This window comes from Hylobates moloch, unplaced genomic scaffold, assembly GCF_009828535.3.
Source record: "Hylobates moloch isolate HMO894 unplaced genomic scaffold, HMol_V3 SCAFFOLD_24, whole genome shotgun sequence".
Taxonomy (NCBI): Eukaryota; Metazoa; Chordata; class Mammalia; order Primates; family Hylobatidae; genus Hylobates; species Hylobates moloch.
Genome location: NW_026652299.1, coordinates 23525475 through 23547524, shown reverse-complemented (window position 1 = coordinate 23547524; position 22050 = coordinate 23525475). Strand labels below are relative to the sequence as shown.

Here is a 22050-nt window from a genome sequence, read left to right as displayed (position 1 = left end):
TAAGCCGATGGCAGGAGTTTGTGCCTGCGTTGTAGCGCGCATGGTTGGGCTCAGGTCGGGGTGCAGGCAGTATTTTGGCTCCCTAGAGAACATGTAAGGTCTTTTACCAAATAGTACTGTCTCTGCCTCCCTTTTGCATTTAGGCTCGAAGAAATCGAGAAATAGCAATTTTGCACCGCAAGATTGATGAAGTCCCTAGCCGTGCCGAGCTAATACAGTATCAGAAGAGATTTATTGAACTCTACCGCCAGAGTAGGTGCATCAACCACAGACAAGCTCTAGAGGCTGGGAAGGGGCAGGCAAGGGGTCTGTTCCACTTTAGCATGGGGGAGCATGCACCAGAGCGCAGTCCACAAAGGCCACCACCAGAAAGCTCCGTTTCATCAGCAGGCCCACTTGGCAGTCCTGGGAGCAGCAGTGTGGTGCTTTCACTGCCCTCTCCGTGGACAGATGGTTGAACCAGTTGAGCTCTTAGACTAAAAGCTTCAAAGCAGCCCTCATCCTGGTCAGCCACACAGCCTTCCCCTGAGCTCCCGCACCACTTTCCAACTTCACACGGAACATCGTGACCCTGGTATCTAGAGATCAGTCCTCATTCATTGTTCTTCTCTACAGACTTTCTTGCTGATGTGGTCCTTAACCCTTAACAGCATCATATTCACCCAGTAACCCAGGACCATGTGCCCCTCAGCCTGAATAAGAGACCATGTCTCAGGCTCAGAATGGCCTTCAAGGCTGCCATTGCCTTTCTCTTCTAACACTCCTGCCACATCTGCTCTTGCATCATGTCTCAGCTAAATGACCATTAGCTGCAGTGCCTCCAAGTCCCCTAGCCACACATCTGATTCTGTCACTTCTATCTCTGCTAACAAATCTTCAGGAACTCCTCAGGCCTTACTGAATAGAGCCTCTTTCTTTACCATGCCTGGGTTCCTCCCCAGTCTGAGTGGCCTACCTGGAGGCCCCTCTCCTGATCTAAACCTTCACTCTGGCCTTGCCAGCCCACACATTGTCTCTGAGCAAACCATGAGCTTTGATGTCTTAGCCTTTACTCCTCCTATTCCTGGTGCCTGGATCTCTTCTCTTCTGTCAGGCTAAATTCTTCAATACCCAAATCAGATCCTGTAAACCTATTCTAGGCCCCCCACCCCAGGCAAGAACTGATCACCTCTTCTCCAGGCTCCTACTCTTGTATGTCCCCATGATACCTCAAACTCAACAGGTACAAAATTGAATTCAGCGCCCCCCCCACCCCATATTCCTCTTAGGCAAACTGGACCCCTCTTTCTTCTCTGACTCAAGTTGCTTGCCAATTCTGTGTCTTAGTAATTTTCAAGTCTATTTCTTCTGGACTGCTGCTGTAGCCACCTTCCTTCACTGCCCAGAGTCTAATCAGATCTTTTTCAACATATATTTGATCATTTTACTCTAAAAGCTGTAATACTTAATAGCTCCCTGCAACTTCTTGGATAATCTTTAGAATCCTAAATACACTATACTAAGTCCTGCATCGCCTTGGCCCACTTTACCCAGCTTCACCCCTCTTGCACATCTGCGTCTTGGCCTGTGAGCTGGTACCTGAGTCCAGAGTGCCATTATCCTACAATTCCCACTTGGTATTTCAAAATCCACCTAAGATATTGCCTTGAGGCCTTGGCCTCTCCAGCATCCTTCCTGGTAGAGCACTGGCTCTGTTGGAGGAGTTCAGATCACGCTTCCTTCACGTGCCCGGCCCTACTAGGCTGGGATTTCATCCAGTCCTCACACTGGACTCAAATGATCAGACGCAGGGATCAGCAGTGACAGTTTTCAGCAGAAAGTAGTTTCTGCTTTAAGTTAAATCTTCCCTTTACTTTTCTATTCCTGCTTGTTTCAAAGCTTTTAGCAATAATAATATCTGCATCTGTTTATTTCACAGAACAAATTTCACACAGGTTAAAATCATCTGATAAAGACATGTTTATAAAGATACTAAGGACATTTTCAAGCAGTTACATCAAAATACCTGTATCAATGTATTATTATCAAATATCTACAACCCCCACCCAGTTCTTTGGCTGGATGAGGTAAGGGTAGCTGGTTCATTTGTGGGAGTAATTCTCAACTTTCGGTATTCACTGTCACCACCCGGGTCCCACCTTCAAGATTCTCCTTTCATTGGTCCTGAGACTTGTTAAAAGCTTCTCAGGCGATTCTGTTTGCGCGCTGTGGGGTTTCTGCAGAGTGAGCTCCCAGGCCTGACAAAGCTGTCCTGGCAGTGCATTCATGGAGGAGAGGGGCAGGTAGGGTGTTCCGATACCTGTTCTTATTCATGTGCTGATTTCTTTACCTTTACAGTTTCAGCAGTGCACAAAGAAACCAAGCAGTTCTTCACTTTATATAATACCCTGGACGATAAAAAGGTTTATTTGGAAAAAGAGGTAAGAACATTTATAAAAAGAAAATGGCTAAGCAGCTAACAGTGCAGTTGACTCCAGGAAGTCAAATGAACTTGATGTTTGGGACAGGTATGTTCAGCATTAGCAGAAAGAGTGCCTATTTTATATGGTAAGTGCTGGCATACCCAGTCAGAAAGTGCAAGATTCCTTGGAAGCCCAGACTGACTGCTGTGAAGTGAGACTGGTGGACAGCCATTCTAGAGTGTTATGGGGGAAATGCCATTGTTAAAAGGAACACAATGGAAGCTCTGGAGTTGGTGAGACTAGTTTGAGTTTTAAAGGAAGGGAGGAACCAGCTGAATGAAATGGGGGTGGTGGGCTTGTTTTAGTTTACAGGGAGAAAATACCTGTTTAATCATCAGTGGCCGACAAAGGCGTGAACTAAAAGGTTTGTAAAATTCAAAGCAGGGGTGAAAGGGTCACTGTCACTCCCTTTGTCTTTCTAACACTTAAAAACTCAGGTTAAATTAATGGCTCAGCGCTTTCCCAAGTTGATGACAAACGGTTGAAGCACAGTATGCAGATATGTCTTAATTTGAAAAAGAGAACAGTCCTGGTCTTCACCATGGCAGCATAGTGTCCTGAAGAGAACATGGGCTTTGGCATCAGTCAGATTTGGGTTTATTTGGGTTTTAGTGTGGCCTCTTTTTTCTCACCTGTAAAATGGGGATAACACCTAATTGCATTGATGATGATTATAATAAGGACAGAATGAGAAAATGTCAAGTTCCTTACACGTGGTGGATTCTCAGTACATACTTGTTCTACCTTCCCCCTCACCTTGAGGTTGATAGAATGTGTTTTCATTTTATCACCTTGTAGCCTACACTAATTACCACTTTAATAAGGATAATATTACAAATGTATCTTTTACCTGAACCCAAATTGAGGCATCTGTAATTACTGTCACCTTTACTGCCTGCTGTCAGACAAACCAGGTAGATCTCTGTCATCCTAGAGGGCGCTCCTTGGGAAATTGTTTTATTTTTTTCTGTATCCGGGGCCTTACACAGTGGTAGGCATATAACAGACATTTGATAAATGTTTGAATAGATGAATGCATTTCATGGGATTTGCATCAGACCTGGGGAATAGCTCTGTCCCACATCCTGGCCTTGGGGCCCTCCTACCTGGCAAAGGAAAGATTTGCCAACCCTGACTTAGGGATAGGCCAGCCCCTTCCCAAAGGCCTTAAACCCCATTGACCTTCCTTCATCAGCAGTGTTTAAAGTTGTTCCACTGTTTAAAAACTAGGAATATTGCGAGGCAGAGTGGGGAGCTGGGCTTTCTAATTCCAAGCCATGTTACCAGTTAGAATGTTACATTTGAATAAATTTGGTATTTTATTTTAAATGGATTTATGCCTGTGATAGTTTAAAACCTTCCTGTGGAGTAATAAGGACAAGAAATATTCTACACTGCAGACTGTGAACCTAAAGTTCACATGTGGTCATTACTTAGTTCTGAGCCCCCAAGTCGAGTAGTTTTATGGCCAGAAAGATGACCCAGGTTTCCTTACGCCTGCCTCAGAGCCCTTCCCAGGACTGTATCATTGGGGCAGATAAGAGGATTTGCTGCGGGGCTAAGGCAGTGTCCACGGGACCTTGAGCAGTGCATCCCCTTGGAGGCGCTCAGCCACCCAGCAGCTTAGCTTGCTGCATTGGCGAGAAGATTCTGTGGGAAGGAATAGGGTGTAAACAACTCTCACTCTCCATACTGTCTGACTCCCGTAAGCTGTTATCCTTGAAAATAAAGTGCAGTGTTTGGCAAGATAGAAAGGGCTATGGTGGCAGCTTGCCTAGAGAGCCCTAGTGTTAGCTTAGTGTCCTCTCAGCTGGGATCCAGTTCCCTTCAAAGCACCCTCTCCCTACATTCCTGTGGGAATGCCCTGTAGGAAGAGGGAATTTTCTGTGAGGAGAAGGTGGATTCCCTGAGGAAAACTGAGACACAATATGTGGCTCATTTTTTTTTTTTTTTCATATATTACTTTAATCTTCATAAACAAGGCATGTGTTCCTTGCAGAAACAGTATGTGGAGACAGGCAAGCTTGCAGCAGTTGCAGTAGTTTGGAAATCTTTTTGCCTGTCTTATAATTTCGTTTGTTTTTTTACTTCCCCAGATTAGTCTGCTGAACTCAATTCATGAGAACTTCTCACAGTAAGTACTGTCAGTCCTCCTTCCCACTAATACCCTGCCAGCCTGCGCTTTGAATTCAGCCCACCTCACATTGCTATAATGTGCTTGACAAAGGCACATGCAGGACTTAACGCTGGGTATGTGATTCTTACTCTTTTAGCCCTTCTGCTAAGTATCTTGTTTACACTCTACTTGAGTACCTGCAAAACTGTAATGATAGTAGAGTGAAGGAAGAGCTGACAAAAAAAGTTAACTTTCAAATAATTTGACTGTGCCTACCTACTAAAATATTTCTGTATATTATCAAATTAATATTTATTAATGAACACATAGAGATGCTTTAAAATTTACATAATTACCACTTTAAATTACATTATATAAATATATTACATAATATATAATTTATATATAAATCATTAATTACATTATATAATTATATTAATTATATAATGGAATTTATATAATTTTTTAGATTTTTTAAATCTCATGGTAGATTTTTTTGGTTAATTTGTACATTGTTCTCTAAAAACTAGATGTCAAGGCCCACCTGTTCCCAAATCGAGCAGCCCTCAAGCATGTCCATTTGCCCGCCCACCATCCAGCAGCCCCAGGACTTGCTCCTTGGAGAGCATGCTTCCCTTCTCTCTGGCACAAATCTCTGCTGTCCTCTGGCAGGTGACAGGGGACACATTGAGACTGACATCTTATTGAGTTACAGGTTCTAGATTTTAAGCTTCTTTTCTTAAAAAAAAAAAAAGAAGCTCACAGCTTCCCCTGGTTTTAGGAAATCTCAGAATATGTCTACCAATTTCAAGTATCTGCCAGTCCTCAAATTTTTTAAACCAAATGAAATTCATTACTTAAGTAGTACATGCCGTATTTCAAATAAATAATGTTTTTGTTAATTTTAGTCACATTTTACTTTAAGAAAATACATATTAGTTATGAAAGTTACAGGGAAAGTATGACAAAAAAGATTAATATGCAATTATAAGACCAGGCTAATTTCCATGCCTTCTCAGAGGTTTAGCATCCTTAATTGCCTGGGATCCCAGGGGCCCCCGTGGCTCCACTGTGCATTACAAAGGCCTGATTGCCTCTCCCAAGAGGCATAATCTGGATACAGAGCTGACTGCCTGGCATTTCCCCCTGCCTCAGAGTCCTGTGTGCCCGTCATAACTCGGCTGGTTTTTCTTTCAGAGCCATGGCCTCCCCTGCTGCCCGGGACCAGTTTTTACGTCAGATGGAACAGATTGTGGAAGGAATTAAGCAAAGTAGAATGAAGGTCAGATGGCTTCTTTTCTGTAATGCAGCCCAGGTTTTATAGTGGTGACAGGGAAGGTCCTGGGAAGAACAGGCCTCTTCCGGTAGTTGGGGAGTGTGCCCTCAATCCTGAAAAGACACATTTCTACAGAGGTATTCCCACCATGCGTCTTACTCTGTAGTGGGCAGGGCCTGTCTCATGAGCTGCCTACACCCAGGGGTTCAAAAGTTGCTGTTAGCAGTAGCTCCCAGGTATTGAACAACTGTTGTGTACCAAGCATTGTGCTGACATTCCTAAAAGACCTCTGAAGTGAACAGTATCACACCCATTTTACAGATGAGGAGACCACCTTTCACCAGCAGGCTTCCGCTCTTGACTAGATTCACTTCCTCGGTGGATCTGTGGTACCTGACATTCTGCCACAAGAGATTCATTCCTTAGGAATCTTAGGATCTTGAGAGCATTTTAGTTTTCAGAAACCCCCTTCTAAAAAAGAGAAATCATTGCTGAACTGAGTTCTGCCAAATTGAGAGGAAATTGAGTCTCAGAAGTCTGAAGAGAACAGAGGGGCCCCACTCAGTTAGGGTGCAGCATGGGATTTTCCTACAGAGACAGCTGCAGTTTCCTACCACCATTCTCAGATGAATCCCAACTAGTACTTCCAAATATCTCTTGCTTATGGTCCTGTTTTAAAAATGTATCACACCAGAGTGGTTCTCCCGACATGGCAGTAAAATCTTCGGGGACGTTGGGTTTCTCCTCTTATGATCTTGGGGCAAAGGGCTCCAGTGAGTGATGCCAGAATGTAAACACATGAGAAAGAAAGAATTGTCCATAGGTCCTGCATTCATAAAAAACCCTGTTACAGAAGACAAACATTCAAGTTGCCTGTAATCTCATCTCACAAGAAATGAGCTAAGGGCAGAAGTGCTCCATATCCCTTTCCCTGTAGAAAAATATCATTAATCTCTCTGTGAATGACTTCAATAAAATGATGTCAAAGGAGGAGAAAAAAAGTATCACTAGTAACAAGCACGATTTCTCAGACTATTCAGCCATAAAAATGAGAACGATATAAGTCAGCGCTTGCCTATATATGCACACTCACCCAAGCCAGGATAGGCTGTCTTGCAGAGAGAGAATGCAGTCCCATCTCAGTGATCTGGGGTGTGAGTAGGTGGAGGGCAGAGAACCTGGCTGACCAAAAGCCTGTGACAACCCAGGTGTCTGTGTGTTAGACGCTTCCACCCTGCCATTGCTCCTCAGGAAGCTGCTCTGGTTCATAGTCAAGAACAACAGGAATTCATGGGGTTTTTTCCTTTGACTTCTGCTTCCTGTTTACAGAGAGCAGTGTAAACAGGAAGCAGAGGCCAAAGGAAAAAAACCCCATGAATTCCTGTTGTTGACTATGAGCCAGAGCAGGGGAAGAAATGGGCTTCACCCCTTCACTCTCTTCGCTCTCCCCAAGGCTTCATGCTCTTGGCCCCTCTGCTGCCCAGTGTGGAAAGGCGCTGCTGTGTCTGTCTCTCCCCTCCATGGTGGGTGCCAAATGGGTCAATGGCACCCAGGGCAGAGTGGGCTCTCTTTCTGTGGTCTGCATCCCCGGTGGCTGATGTAGCACCTAACCCATGGTTAGGCCTCAAGGACTATTTGTTGAATGAGAGAATTCTTTTAACGGAGTCAAAGAGCAGTTCTCAAAGAGGGTTCCAGATACGCTTTGAATGTTGAATGTTGATTGACACTCTGAATGGAACAGCAGTCACTTGGATGGATGTGTTTTATTGTGTTTGTTTAAAAAAAAGAAAAGTAGCTTTCCCTGTAACGGTGCCTTAATGGGTCCTGCTCTCATAGATGTGGCAGGGGAGTCTGTGTCCTCTCAAGCACAGGTTTCTCAGAACTAGCAGGTTCAGAGTGTTACATAGTAGACGAGCGTTGGGTAACAATGACTGAATAGGTGTTTATGCACTGTCTAAGGGTTTCTGAGTAAAGAAGGGGTCACATATCAGTCAGCATTTTGACTTCACTCAGAGGAGGTAAGGTCTCTGGATCTCTGGAATACTGTGAGCAAGTGCTTGGCACAAGCACTTCACAGACCTAGGGTGTGAAGAGGTGATAAGTAGGGAATAACAATGGTACGTTTGGGTAAGGGGACACTGAGAAGAGTGTGAAAGTGAAGCTTAGATCAAAGAGTCAACTCCTTCTCAGAGTGAGTTGGCATTCTAGGATGTGAAATATTGAGAAGAAAAATGGTCTTTATTGAGCAGCTACTATGGACCAGATGATGGATCATTCACTTAACATTTCATGTCACAAGCTTCTTGTAACAAAACTGGTGATCTAGGTGATATTCTTATTTTAGTTAAAGGACGTAGCATTCAAAAAAGTTAAATTAGCTGTCCAAGGATATACAGTGAGTGGCAGAACTAGGATTTGAACCCAGCATTTCTGGCCTCAAGCTCATACTATTTCTAGGTTGCCACACTAACTCCCACAGTGGATTCTGGATAAATTCATAATTCAAGCGCATTGCTACCTCACTAGGACATAATCAGTCACGGTGAAGTGCTTTGCTAAAGTACAGAGCAGAGAGGAAAGGCCTGAGATAGAGCTGCTGGCTGTCCTAATAAGAGAGAGAGACCTAGCTGTGAGGTCGTAGCCAGTGCAGCAGAAAAGGTGTCTGCTGCTTTGAGAGTTGGAGCCCACGAAGAAACAGTAGTGGGAGCTGTGGTGGGCTGGTGTGTCACTGTGACAGGATCATGAGTGAGTGTGAGAGACCCATGCGGGCAGCATTAGGGGTTCCATCGACAGGGATCAGGACTTGCTGCAGAGCCAGGGCTCCAAGTGTGGTAGGACACCAGCCAAGGACCCCAGAGGGGACTGCCCATTCTGGGAGACCTAGGCACAAGGGAGGGCACCAAACTGGAGACCTAGCATGGGTGTGCACCAGGCATCCGTATGCAGACCTGTGGAAAGAGCAGGGCACAGGGTCTTGGGACTCAGGAACTGAATGCAAGGTCAGGATTTGACTAGGCAAATCAGTCCCCATATGTGATGGGTCTTTCTCTGAACAGCATTGGGGTAGGCTTTGGGGACACCAAGTTGCATTTGTCCTATGTAGTCAACAGAGGCCTATAGTGTGGAGGGAACTACTGAATAAAATGCAGCCAATTTTACCTGTAGCTTGTGTTTACCAAATCCCTTCCAAAGTGTAACACAGAAATCATGGTCAGGCATCAGCAAAGCCACAGCAAAGCATCTCTCAGAATTTGATTCAACAAGTTTTTGAGCACCGGCCATGAGTGTCAGGCACCCGGTCTGTACCGTAACTCTTTCTGCCCTCATTTCCTGGCTGATGCTCTGGGTTTACCTTTCAGACATATAGCACATAGCATTGCCAGCCCTGCTCTAGTATCCTCAGAGAGCCTCTCTGAGCTTCCAGGCTGAGGAGGCCATGCACCCACCCTCCTCTCCGTCACCTCCCCTCGTGTCATTTTCCTCACAGGACTGATCAGTGTTGCGAATATTTTGTGTGTCTGTTTGTCAGGGTGCTTGCTTAATGTGAATCTCTAGAATGTATGCTCTGTGGGAGTAGTGACTTTGCCATGTTCACCACTACATGTAGATACTCAGCAGGTTCTAAGTCAATATTTGTTGAATGAATAAGCTTTTGGATACCTTAGAAAAGTCTCTTTAAGTCAAAGCCTAGCATCTATTTATGAGATCAAAATCCTGAAAATACCCTAAATTGTCTACCAGCAGAAAGATGGGTAAGTTAGCAATCAGCAGGAATATTGTATTGTTTTTAAAATGATAATTTGTAGAAAATTTATAATGACATGGAAATACATTAAATCAAAAGAGGATACACAGTTTTATTATATGAGCACAGTTTTTAAATCAGGGTTTCTCAACCTCAGCACAGTTAACATTTCAGGCCAGATAAGTCTTTGCTGTGGGGGTGTTCTGTGCAATGTAGGATGTTTAGTAGCATTGCTGGCCTCTACCCAGTGATACCAGTAGCACCCACTTCTCACAGTTGTGACAATCAAAACTGTCTCCAGACACTGCCGGGTGGGGAATGAGGGGCAGAGTAGCTCCCAGTTGAGAATCACCAACCTGTCCATTGTGAAATTGTAGTGAGAAAAAAAAAATGGAAACAGTTAATACTCAGTGATAGAAAAATTGCTGAATAAATTGTAGACCCTCCATGTAATATCATGCAAATAAATTAACCAACCTCAAAAATTATATATTGAAGCTTCCTTTACTGGAAGGAAATCCATGAAACTGTTAACAACTGTTGCCTTTTGGATGTTGCCAGTAGCCCTTGGGCAGAACGTGTCTTTTCATCACCATTTCCCACAATGTTTCAACAGATGGAAAAGAAAAAGCAAGAGAACAAAATGAGAAGAGACCAGTTGAACGACCAGTACTTGGAGCTGTTAGAAAAGCAGAGGCTATACTTTAAGACTGTGAAAGAGTTCAAGGAGGTAAGAGGAAGGCTGGGCAGCATGTTAAGGCTAATGTGAGATACATGTTCACCTCAAAAGTAGCCACTAAAAAACAGCAGTTTTTTGGTTTTCCTCTGGTCTGTGAAGGGAAATAACAAGACAGAGTGTGATCTGGCAGTGAAGTGTGGCATCTAGGTAGCTGAAGATTGCGTTTTTCTGTGGCCCATCTTGAGGTCTAATTAAATGTTTTAAGACATCACATCATTTTAGTTTTCCTAACACTTAGTAAGCACATTAAACTCACAAAATGACTCCATCAGTCCATATCAAGGGCCACTTGGAAACAGCATTTGTTGTGGATTCAGATTTAGAATCTTCTCTTCTGCCAATCTTAGGGTGGGGAGGGACCTCAAGAAGCCATGTGGGAAGAGAGAACTTTGAAGAGTCACAGGCTTGGATTCGAATCCTACATTTACCACTTACCAGCTGTGTACTTTGGCAATGACCTAATCCCTCCCAGCCTCAGTTTCCTCATTTGTGGGTTCTGTTGCGTCAGATGAGAAATTTGAAGCATCTAGCACCAGGTCTGGCACCTCCTAACACCCAACACTCAACTGAATTTCGGTTTTCCGTTTTTCCTTCCTGCATTTGGGCAGTTACTCTTCATTGTTCCAGAAAGAAAAATGCCTGCCCTTAAGAGATTTTCCAAAAAGACTTCATTTGGTCCCTTGCTAGGGTCTCAGCAGCTTTATTTTAAGGAATTCCTTCTCCCTAACCTAAATCCATGTGGTTTCAGTGAGTTTAGAGACTGCTGAAAATACAGCAGAGTTAAAGGTAGGTTGTATCCTGGTGTTTGGTCTGCAGAATAAAAAATGTAGTCTTTCCATGCTCATAATTTTGTTCTTATTTTAAGACTTCTTTCTTCCTTCCTTATCTTTCCCTTGGCTTCTACATCTTTCCTTTTTTGTGATTTAACTTCTAGAAGCCACATCGCATAGGCATTTCAAAATCTCATCTTTTCCAGTGTTCCAGCTCCTACTATACCCCTGGGCAGATGCCAGGTTGTAACACAGACCTCCCCCTCCTTAAGGAGCATACGCTGTGGTGGGAGAGACAGATGGCAAGCTAAGAACAAGTCATAACAAATAAGTAGTAACAATTCCAAACTTTGCCATGTGAGGAGACTGGTTTAGGTGGTGTGGTCCAGGAGGGCCCTCTAGGGTGAGCAGGAGCTAGCCATGGGAAGAAAGAGTTCTTCAGGCACAGCAGTGCAGGAATGGGGAGCGGAGGGTCTGCAGCTCAGTCTGGGACTCCTTTGAGGCTAGCACAGGCTGAAGCTGAGGTCCCAGAAGGGCCAGTGAGTGAACTGGCAGGGAACAATTAGGAATTTGCTGCCCTACTCAGAGCTCCTCCTTCCCTTTAATCAAAACTCACAAAAGGAGAAGAACTGCATCTCAAATGTTGCTTGGAGACACCCTTTTGACAGTGTAGAAACAAAAAGCAAGTAAGTTGAGGAGGGTAAGTATAAGCTGTCAAAGCAATTGAAAATGAAATGGAAAAGCTCATTTTCGCCCTGCAGGCTCTCAGGCGAGAGCTTAGGATGACCTCCAAGGCACCAGTTCCTTCAGAGGTGTTAAGTGGCTTGGCTCTGGGTTCCCACCTGTGCTGGCAGTCATTGTCACAACAGACACAGAGGGTGGTTCCTTCAGAGCCAGCTAAGACACCTAGACCAGATTCTTGCCAGGCCTCTTTCCTTCAGTACGAAGCAAGTCAGAAGAGAGGGAGGGGATGAAATATGTTCTTGCATATTTCTTTTTTTTATTATACTTTAAGTTTTAAGGTACATGTGCACAACGAACGTGCAGGTTAGTTACATATATATACATGTGCCGTGTTGGTGTGCTGCACCCATTAACTCGTCATTTAACATTAGGTATATCTCCTAATGCTATCCCTCCTCCCTCCCCCCGCCCCACAAAGGGCCCTGGTGTGTGATGTTCCCCTTCCTGTGTCCATGTGTTCTCATTGTTCAATTCCCACGTATGAGTGAGAACATGTGGTGTTTAGTTTTTTTGTCCTTGCGATAGTTTGCTGAGAATGATGGTTTCCAGCTTCATCCATGTCCCTACAAAGGACATGAACTCATCCTTTTTTATGGCTGCATAGTATTCCATGGTGTATATGTGCCACATTTTCTTAATCCAGTCTATCATTGTTGGACATTTGGCTTGGTTCCAAGTCTTTGCTATTGTGAATAGTGCTGCAATAAACATATGCATGCATGTGTCTTTATAGCAGCATGATTTATAATCCTTTGGGTATGTACCCAGTAATGGGATGGCTGGGTCAAATGGTATTTCTAGTTCTAGATCCCTGAGGAGTCACCACACTGACTTCCACAATGGTTGAACTAGTTTACACTCCCACCAACAGTGTAAAAGTGTTCCTAATTCTCCACATCCTCTCCAGCATCTGTTGTTTCCTGACTTTTTAATGATGGCCATTCTAACTGGTGTGAGATGGTATCTCATTGTGGTTTTGATTTGCATTTCTCTGATGGCCAGTGATGATGAGCATTTTTTCATGTGTCTTTTGGCTGCATAAATGTCTTCTTTTGAGAAGTGTCTATTCATATCCTTTGCCCACTTTTTGATGGGGTTGTTTTTTTCTTGTGAATTTGTTTGAGTTCATTGTAGATTCTGGATATTAGCCCTTTGTCAGATGAGTAGATTGCAAAAATTTTCTCCCATTCTGTAGGTTGCCTATTCACTCTGATGGTAGTTTCTTTTGCTGTGCAGAAGCTCTTTAGTTTAATGAGATCCCATTTGTCAATTTTGGCTTTTGTTGCCATTGCTTTTGGTGTGTTAGCCATGAAGTCCTTGCCCATGCCTATGTCCTAAATGGTATTGCCTAGGTTTTCTTCTAGGGTTTTTATGATTTTAGGTCTAACATTTAAGTCTTTAATCCATCTTGAATTAATTTTTGTATAAGGTGTAAGGAAGGGATCCAGTTTCAGCTTTCTCCATAGGCTAGCCAGTTTTCCCAGCACCATTTATTAAATAGGGAATCCTTTCCCCATTTCTTGTTTTTGTCAGGTTTGTCAAAGATCAGATGGTTGTAGATATGCGGCATTATTTCTGAGGGCTCTATTCTGTTCCATTGGTCCATATCTCTGTTTTGGTACCAGTACCATGCTGTTTTGGTTACTGTAGCCTTGTAGTATAGTTTGAAGTCAGGTAGCATGATGCCTCCAGCTTTGTTCTTTTGGCTTAGGATTGTCTTGGCAATGTGGGCTCTTTTTTGATTCCATATGAACTTTAAAGTAGTTTTTTCCAATTCTGTGAAGAAAGTCATTGGTAGCTGATGGGGATGGCATTGAATCTATAAATTACCTTGGGCAGTATGGCCATTTTCACAATATTGATTCTTCCTACCCATAAGCATGGAATGTTCTTCCATTTCTTTGTATCCTCTTTTATTTCATTGAGCAGTGGTTTGTAGTTCTCCTTGAAGAGGTCCTTCATGTCCCTTGTAAGTTGGATTCCTAGATATTTTATTCTCTTTGAAGCAATTGTGAATGTGAGTTCACTCATGATTTGGCTCTGTGTTTGTCTGTTATTGGTGTATAAGAATGCTTGTGATTTTTGCACATTGATTTTGTATCCTGAGACTTTGCTGAATCTATCAGCTTAAGGAGATTTTGGGCTGAGACAATGCAGTTTTCTAGATATACAATCATGTCATCTGCAAATGGGGACAATTTGACTTCTTCTTTTCCTAATTGAATACCCTTTATCTCCTTCTCCTGCCTGATTGCCCTGACCAGAACTTCCTGTGTTGAATAGGAGTGGTGAGAGAGGGCATCCCTGTCTTGTGACAGTTTTCAAAGGGAATGCTTCTAGTTTTTGCCCATTCAGTATGATATTGACTGTGGGTTTGTCATAGATAGCTCTTATTATTTTGCGATACATCCCATCAATACCTAGTTTTTTGAGAGTTTTTAGCATGAAGTGTTGTTGAATTTTGTCAGAGGCCTTTTCTGCATCTATTGAGATAATCATATGGTTTTTGTCATTGGTTCTGTTTATATGCTGGATTACGTTTATTGATTTGCATATGTTGAACCAGCCTTGCATCCCAGGGATGAAGCCCACTTGATCATGGTGGATAAGCTTTTTGATGTACTGCTGGATTCGGTTTGCCAGTATTTTATTGAGGATTTTTGCATCGATGTTCATCAGGGATACTGATCTAAAATTCTCTTTTTTTGTTGTGTCTCTGCCAGGCTTTGGTATCAGGATGATGCTGGCCTCATAAAATGAATTAGGGAGGATTCCCTCTTTTTCTGTTGATTGGAATAGTTTCAGAAGGAATGGCACCAGCTCCTCCTTGTACCTCTGGTAGAATTTGGCTGTGAATCCATCTGGTCCTGGACTTTTTTTGGTTGGTAAGCTATTAATTATTGCCTCAATTTCAGAGCCTGTTATTGGTGTATTCAGAAATTCAACTTCTTCCTGGTTTAGTCTTGGGAGGGTGTATGTGTCCAGGAATTTATCCATTTCTTCTAGATTTTCTAGTTTATTGGCATAGAGGTGTTTATAGTATTCTTTGATGGTAGTTTGTATTTCTGTGGGATTGGTGGTGATATCCCGTTTATCATTTTTTATTGCATCTATTTGATTCTTCTCTCTTCTTTATTAGTCTTGCTAGTGGTCTATCAATTTTGCTGATCTTTTCAAAAAACTAGCTCCTGGATTCATTGATTTTTTTGAAGGGTTTTTTGTGTCTCTATTTCCTTCAGTTCTGCTCTGATCTTAATTATTTCTTGCCTTCTGCTAGCTTTTGAATGTGTTTGCTCTTGCTTCTCTAGTTCTTTTAATTGTGATGTTAGGGTGTCAATTTTAGATCTTTCCTGCTTTCTCTTGTGGGCATTTAGTGCTATAAATTTCCCTCTACACACTGCTTTGAATGCATCCCAGAGATTCTGGTATGTTGTGTCTTTCTTCTCATTGGTTTCAAAGAACATCTTTATCTCTGCCTTCATGTCGTTATGTACCCAGTAGTCATTCAGGAGCAGGTTGTTCAGTTTCCATGTAGTTGAGTGGTTTTGAGTTAGGTTCTTAATCCTGAGTTCTAGTTTGATTGCACTGTGGTGTGCGAGACAGTTTGTTATACTTTCTGTTCTTTTACATTTGCTGAGGAGTGCTTTACTTCCGACTATGTGGTCAGTTTTGGAATAGGTGTCGTGTGGTGCTGAAAAGAATGTATATTCTGTTGATTTGGGGTGGAGAGTTCTGATGTCTATTAGGTCCGCTTGGTGCAGAGCTGAGTTCAATTCCTGGATATCCTTGTTAACTTTCTGTCTTGTTGATCTAATGTTGACAGTGGGGTGTTAAAATCTCCCATTATTATTGTGTGGGAGTCTAAGTCTCTTTGTAGATCTCTAAGGACTTGCTTTATGAATCTGGGTGCTCCTGTATTGGGTGCATATATATTCAGGATAGTTAGCTCTTCTTGTTGAATTGATCCCTTTACCATTATGTAATAGCCTTCTTTGTCTCTTTTGATCTTTGTTGGTTTAAAGGCTGTTTTATCAGAGACTAGGATTGCAACCCCTGCCTTTTTTTGGTTTGCATTTGCTTGGTAGATCTTCCTCCATCCCTTTATTTTGAGCCTATGTGTGTCTCTGCACGTGAGATGGGTTTCCTGAATACAGCACACTGATGGGTCTTGATTCTTTATCCAATTTGCCAGTCTGTGTCTTTTAATTGGAGCATTTAGCCCATTTATATTTAAGGTTAATATTGTTATGTGTGAATTTGATCCTGTCATTATGATGTTAGCTGGTTATTTTGCTCATTAGTTGCTGCAGTTTCTTCCTAGCCTTGAAGGTCTTTACAATTTGGCATGTTTTTGCAGTGGCTGGTACCGGTTATTCCTTTCCATGTTTAGTGCTTCCTTCAGGAGCTCTTAGGGCAGGCCTGGTGGTGACAAAATCTTTCAGCATTTGCTTGTCTGTAGTTTATTTCTCCTTCACTTATGAAGCTTAGTTTGGCTGGATATGAAATTCTGGGATGAAAAATTCTTTTCTTTAGGAATGTTGAATATTGGCCCCCACTCTCTTCTGGGTTGTAGAGTTTCTGCAGAGAGATCAGCTGTTAGTCTGATGAGCTTCCCTTTGTGGGTAACCCGAGCTTTCTCTCTGGCTGCCCTTAACATTTTTTCCTTCATTTCAACTTTGGTGAATCTGACAATTATGTGTCTTGGAGTTGCTCTTCTCTAGGAGTTTCTTTATGACATTCTCTGTATTTCCTAAATTTGAATGTTGGCCTGCCTTGCTAGATTGAGGAAGTTCTCCTGGATAGTATCCTGCAGAGTGTTTTCCAACTTGGTTCCATTCTCCCGTCACTTTCAGGTACACCAGTCAGACGTAGATTTGGTCTTTTCACATGGTCCCATATTTCTTGGAGGCTTTGGTCATTTCTTTTTATTCTTTTTTCTCTAAACTTTTCTCGCTTCATTTCATTCATTTCTTCCATCACTGATACCCTTTCTTCCAGTTGATCGAATTGGCTATTGAGGCTTGTGCATTTGTCACGTAGTTCTTGTGCCGTGGTTTTCAGCTCCATCAGGTCCTTTAAGGACTTCTCTGCATTGGTTATTCTAGTTAGCCATTCGTCTGATTTTTTTTCAAGGTTTTTAACTTCTTTGCCATGGGTTCGAACTTCCTCCTTTAGCTCAGAGTAGTTTGATCGTCTGAAGCCTTCTTCTCTCAACTCATCAAAGTCATTCTCCATCCAGCTTTGTTCTGCTGCTGGTGAGGAGCTGCATTCCTTTGGAGGAGGAAAGATGCTCTGATTTTTAGAGTTTCCAGTTTTTCTGCTCTGTTTTTTCCCCATCTTTGTGGTTTTATCTACCTTTGGTCTTTGATGATGGTGACATACAGATGGGGTTTTGGTATGGATGTCCTTTCTGTTTGTTAGTTTTCCTTCGAACAGTCAGGACCCTCAGCTGCAGGTCTGTTGGAGTTTGCTGGAGGTCCACTCCAAACCTCGTTTGCCTGGGTATCAGCAGCGGAGGCTGCAGAACAGGGGATATTGGTGAGCAGCAAATGTTGTTGCCTGATCATTCCTCTGGAAGTTTTGTCTCAGAGGAGTACCCGGCCGTGTGAGGTGTCAGTGTGCCCCTACTGGGGGGTGCCTCCCAGTTAGGCTACTTGGAGGTCAGGGACCCACTTGAAGAAGCAGTCTGTCCGTTCTCAGATCTCCAGCTGTGTGCTGGGAGAACCACTATTCTCTTCAAAGCTGTCAGACAGGGACTTTTAAGTCTGCAGAGGATTCTGCTGTCTTTTGTTTGGCTATGCTCTGCCCCCAGAGGTGGAGTCTACAGAGGCAGGCAGGCAGGCCTCCTTGTGCTGTGGTGAGCTCCACCCAGTTCGAGCTTCTCGGCTGCTTTGTTTACCTACTCAAGCCTCAGCAATGGCGGGTGCCCCTTCCCCAGCCTTGCCTTCTTGCAGTTTGATCTCAGACTGCTGTGGTAGCAATGAGCGAGGCTCCGTGGGCGTAGGACCCTCTGAGCCAGGCGCGGGATATAATCTCCTGGTGTGCCATTTGCTAAGACTGTTGGAAAAGCGCAGTATTAGGGTGGGAGTGACCCGATTTTCCAGGTGCCATCCGTCACCCCTTTCTTTGGCTAGGAAAGGGAACTCCCTGACCCCTTGTGCTTCCTGGGTGAGGTGATGCCTCGCCCTGCTTCGGCTCACGCTCGGTGCGCTGTACCCACTGTCCTGTACCCGCTTTCTGACACTGACCAGTGAGATGAACCCAGTACCTCAGTTGGAAATGCAGAAATCACCCATCTTCTGTGTCGCTCACAGTGGGAGCTGTAGACTGGAGCTGTTCCTATTCAGCCATCTTGGCTCCACCCCCTAAAAATCTTGCATATTTCATTTAAATATATTTCACCTCACATTTAGCATGTCCTTTTATTTTTTGGTGTTAAAATTGTCTTAGAAAATAATTGTGATGGTGGGTAGTCCTTTTTTTTTTTTTTTTTTTTGAACATTTTACTTGGCAAACATTTAAAACTGGCACCCACATGTCAGTGTTCCAGCATCTTAAACTTTCTCCCACAAGCTCTTGCGAGGTAATTTGGGGCCACCATAGGTGTTGAGGAGGAGGTGATGAGAGGGACTTGCTTGCTACTCCACAGCCTCTACACCATATCTTCAGCCAGACTAGTTCTGCTGCTTTTCTGTATAATTTATATATTACAGTTTAATTTGGACTTTCATCCAGGGTGGAGCCTTCTCCCAGCACCCTCTATTTTGCCTTCTCACCATCCCCTCACTGGCCCTCTACTTCTGCGTTCTGAATTCTCACTGCATCCTTGGCCCAAGCACTTGTGGTGTGCAATAATTATTCTTCATGGAAAACACAACATTGCTGTCTACAATATGGTTTTTTGCCACCTTAGCGGTTGCCTTTGTTGGGTTTGGTTTACCCCACGTTAAATGGGCAACAGTTATGCGCCGTGGGCACCATCAGGTCATGATACTGAGATTTAAATTCAATAGCACTGATGAATTCAAACCCTACATTTTTGTGAAGCTGGCTTTGGGTACATAACCTTGAGTGAACTTAGCTCTCTGTCTGGCACCTAGTGGGCCTGGATAGAGTTTTCAGCAGGAAAGAGACTGAGGAGATGAGACATTTTCCCTTTTCTTGTAGAAACAAACGCGCAAAGCGCCTCTTTTGTATTTGCTTTGAAGAGACGGAGAATATGATTCTGTAGGCTCACATACTAGGTGACGTTGCAGGCTGTCTCTACCGAAAAGCACAAGCATCGCCTAGGGTGCTGTGACACACACAGTTCCCTACGGTAGAGTTCTGATGCTGTTTCTGCCTCATTTAAATGGTGAGGTGGGTGACAGTTTAAACTTATTTACTGTTTTATATTTTTGTTATGGAAATCTTAAAAAATACACAAGTAGAGAGTGTAGTATAACAATATAATAGTGTAGCTCTCTGTTCTTGTTCTATCTCTTCCCCTCCATTTGTTTTAAGCTGGAGTCTTTTTTCCCTAAGTACATCTCAAGCCATTTTTAAAAGGAACCCAGTATCGCCTTATTTCTGTCCCCCCACCGCCCTGCCCATGAACTGCCCCTCTCTCCCCAAAAAGGTGCTCAAAAGTGTCAGAGCACCTTGCTTCTGACAGCCTCAAAGTACTCAGCCTTACCACCAAGGCAACCACCCACCTGTTTCCTTGCTCCCTGAGTGAAAGACACGTCTGAATCCTGTAGATGAGCCAGCACTAGTCTTAGCAAAACCAAGGTCGTTGTGGTCATGCTGCCATCACACTGCCAAAAGATCAGGGCCTCCAGAGAGCTGGGAGCACCTGACCCTGGCTCAGGAAGATGGAAAAATTGACCGTGCGGGTTTTGAGTGCAGAAGGTTCAAGGGTAAAAGTTTTTCTCCCACAATAAATGTACCTCCAGGAAAACATAGCCCCTGGAGGCCTGACCACTGCCAAGCCTGGGAGCTCTACCTGTCCGGGCCCTTTCTGCTACCACTTTTATCTCCCAATTTAAAAGCAGGACTCCTTGTGACCCTGCCCAGAGAATGGGGTTGGAGTTACTGGAGGTTGGCTAGCAGATGGAGGTATCCTGAGCTACTAAGGCCAGTGGAACAAGGGCAGGAGGTGCAGTTAGAAGCTTTTGAAGATGACCCCAGAGGGAACATGAAATGATGCAGAGGTGACTTGTGCCACTGGATGTCAGATTCTGTAGGCAGAGGATGGGGCAGTGACCTCCCTCAGTGATAACCCGTAGCACGTGCCATTGATTTCATACAGCTTGGTTTTAAGGAAGGGCAGGTGTTGTTTTTTTTTTTTGAGACAGAGCCTTGCTCTGTCACCCAGGCTGGAGTGCAGTGGCACAATCTCGGCTCACTGCAAGCTCCACCTCCCGGGTCCATGCCATTGTCCTGCCTCAGCCTCCCGAGTAGCTGGGACTACAGGCACCCGCCACCACGCCTGGCTAATATTTTATATTTTTAGTAGAGATGGGGTTTAGTAGTAGCCAGGATGGTCTCGATCTCCTGACCTCGTGATCCGCCTGCCTCGGCCTCCCAAAGTGCTGGGATTACAGGGGTGAGCCACTGCGCCTGGCCCCATTATCTTGATGAATATCTCTTATCCTATTTTCTGAGTTTCTTTCTTAAAGACAAGAGTATTTTTAACCTTCACTGTTAGAACTCTATGTGTTTTGCCTGCTATGTAAACTAGGGCTCCCTTTTATCTTGTTTTAGGCTGCTGTCTCCAAAGCCTTTCCCCACTCCCTCATCATAGTAGGCCAAGACTGGCAGATAAGTGTGCTTTCTGCTTCCATCCGCTTGAGGTTTCCTAGACTTCATGAAGTCTTTTGGAATGACAGTGCCTATCCTCTCATCCAATTTTCAGTCTGACAGCCCAGAAATGGAGCATCATTATAGTTATTTTTGGTGTTGATGTCAGTAGGTCATCAGGAAGCTTCATCATGCTGGCGGCAGCATGCCAAGAGACTGAGTTGGCCAGGAGATGTCTCCCATAGGGATATGGGAAGGGCTTTGAGACCATCTTGGCCTCACATGGGTGCTGATGTAGTCACCACTCTCTCTATACTCTCTGCTTCCCCTCCAGGAGGGCCGCAAGAATGAGATGCTGCTGTCCAAGGTGAAAGCGAAGGCCTCCTGAACATCCCCAGCCATGGTTGTATGTCATTGATTTTACTTTTAAGCACTGTATATCAACTACAAGATCATGAAATGGTTCTGAAAGCGACAGTAGAGAGATGCAGGTGTAATGATTTCAACAACCTGGATGTTTTCTTTCTCCTCTTTGCTTCCATTCATCTCTGTTGGCTGCTGTTGATGGAATCAGACAGTAAACACATGGCTTGGATAACACCCATCATCCTATGAAGAATGTGGGGAGTACTTGTTCTCTGTTGATTCAACTTTTATGTCTCCAGTAACATTGTGCTTACGAAGGTACCTGTATTTGTATGGACTCTGAATAAAGAAGAATTCATTTGTTTAGCAAGTATTAATTCAGCAACCACTGAGAAATAAGCACTGAGGAAGATTCAGAGACGTGTAAGACACAGTTCCTACCGCACAGGTACCCAGCAGGTGGCCCAGGGAGGTGGATACAGCACACTTGACCACAGAACTGGGCTATCCAAGATGTTTTTCCGTAAACAGAAGGCGTTTAGCTGAAATGATCAGCCCATGTAGTGTCGGTCACTTGGGCCTTTCACCTGCCATGGTACCTTTTGTTCCCAGCTCCTCCAGGTGCCAGCCAGCAGGCTTGGTGGTGACAGCAACTGGAATGAAAGTTCAGTGTCGTTTTAATTTTTATACGTTACTCAAGTTTATTTCTCAGAAAATTGAAAACAGACCTTGTGCTGAGGACACTTCAATAAAAATTATACCTTCCCCTGCCCCAATGTTCATGTGAGTCACAGCATGCAGAGGGGCTGTGCATCCCCCTCATTGAAGGCACATTTGATGAGGCTACACTGCAGATGGGTCATGGTCTGAGCCAGGAGAGAGACAGACGACACTGTTCCCTGCACTCAAGGCAAGTAAGGTGTCAGGAGGAATAGCAGTGGGGTTTGCAGAGATCCAGGGAAACTTCCTGGAGGAGGCAGCATTTGAGCCCTATCTAAAGGGAGAATCGGATGTTGATAGGACGACTGTTTTAAATGAAAATACACTATGA

The 22050-nt window shown here is 43.8% G+C and overlaps 1 protein-coding gene across 4 annotated transcripts in view; it reads left to right on the top strand.

The window, feature by feature from the left end:
* The window catches only part of CCDC93 (coiled-coil domain containing 93), a 95775-nt gene extending 74011 nt beyond the window's left edge, over positions 1-21764 (top strand). For all 4 annotated transcript variants that reach the window (XM_032145623.2, XM_032145624.2, XM_032145622.2 and 1 more), the window contains exons 19-24: positions 144-252; positions 2338-2420; positions 4559-4596; positions 5776-5860; positions 10216-10329; positions 20968-21764. In XM_032145623.2, coding sequence (XP_032001514.1) covers positions 144-252; positions 2338-2420; positions 4559-4596; positions 5776-5860; positions 10216-10329; positions 20968-21021 — 483 coding nt within the window. In that variant the 3' untranslated portion in view covers positions 21022-21764. The remainder of the gene's footprint in view (positions 1-143; positions 253-2337; positions 2421-4558; positions 4597-5775; positions 5861-10215; positions 10330-20967) is intronic.
* The last annotated feature ends 286 nt before the right edge of the window (positions 21765-22050 follow it).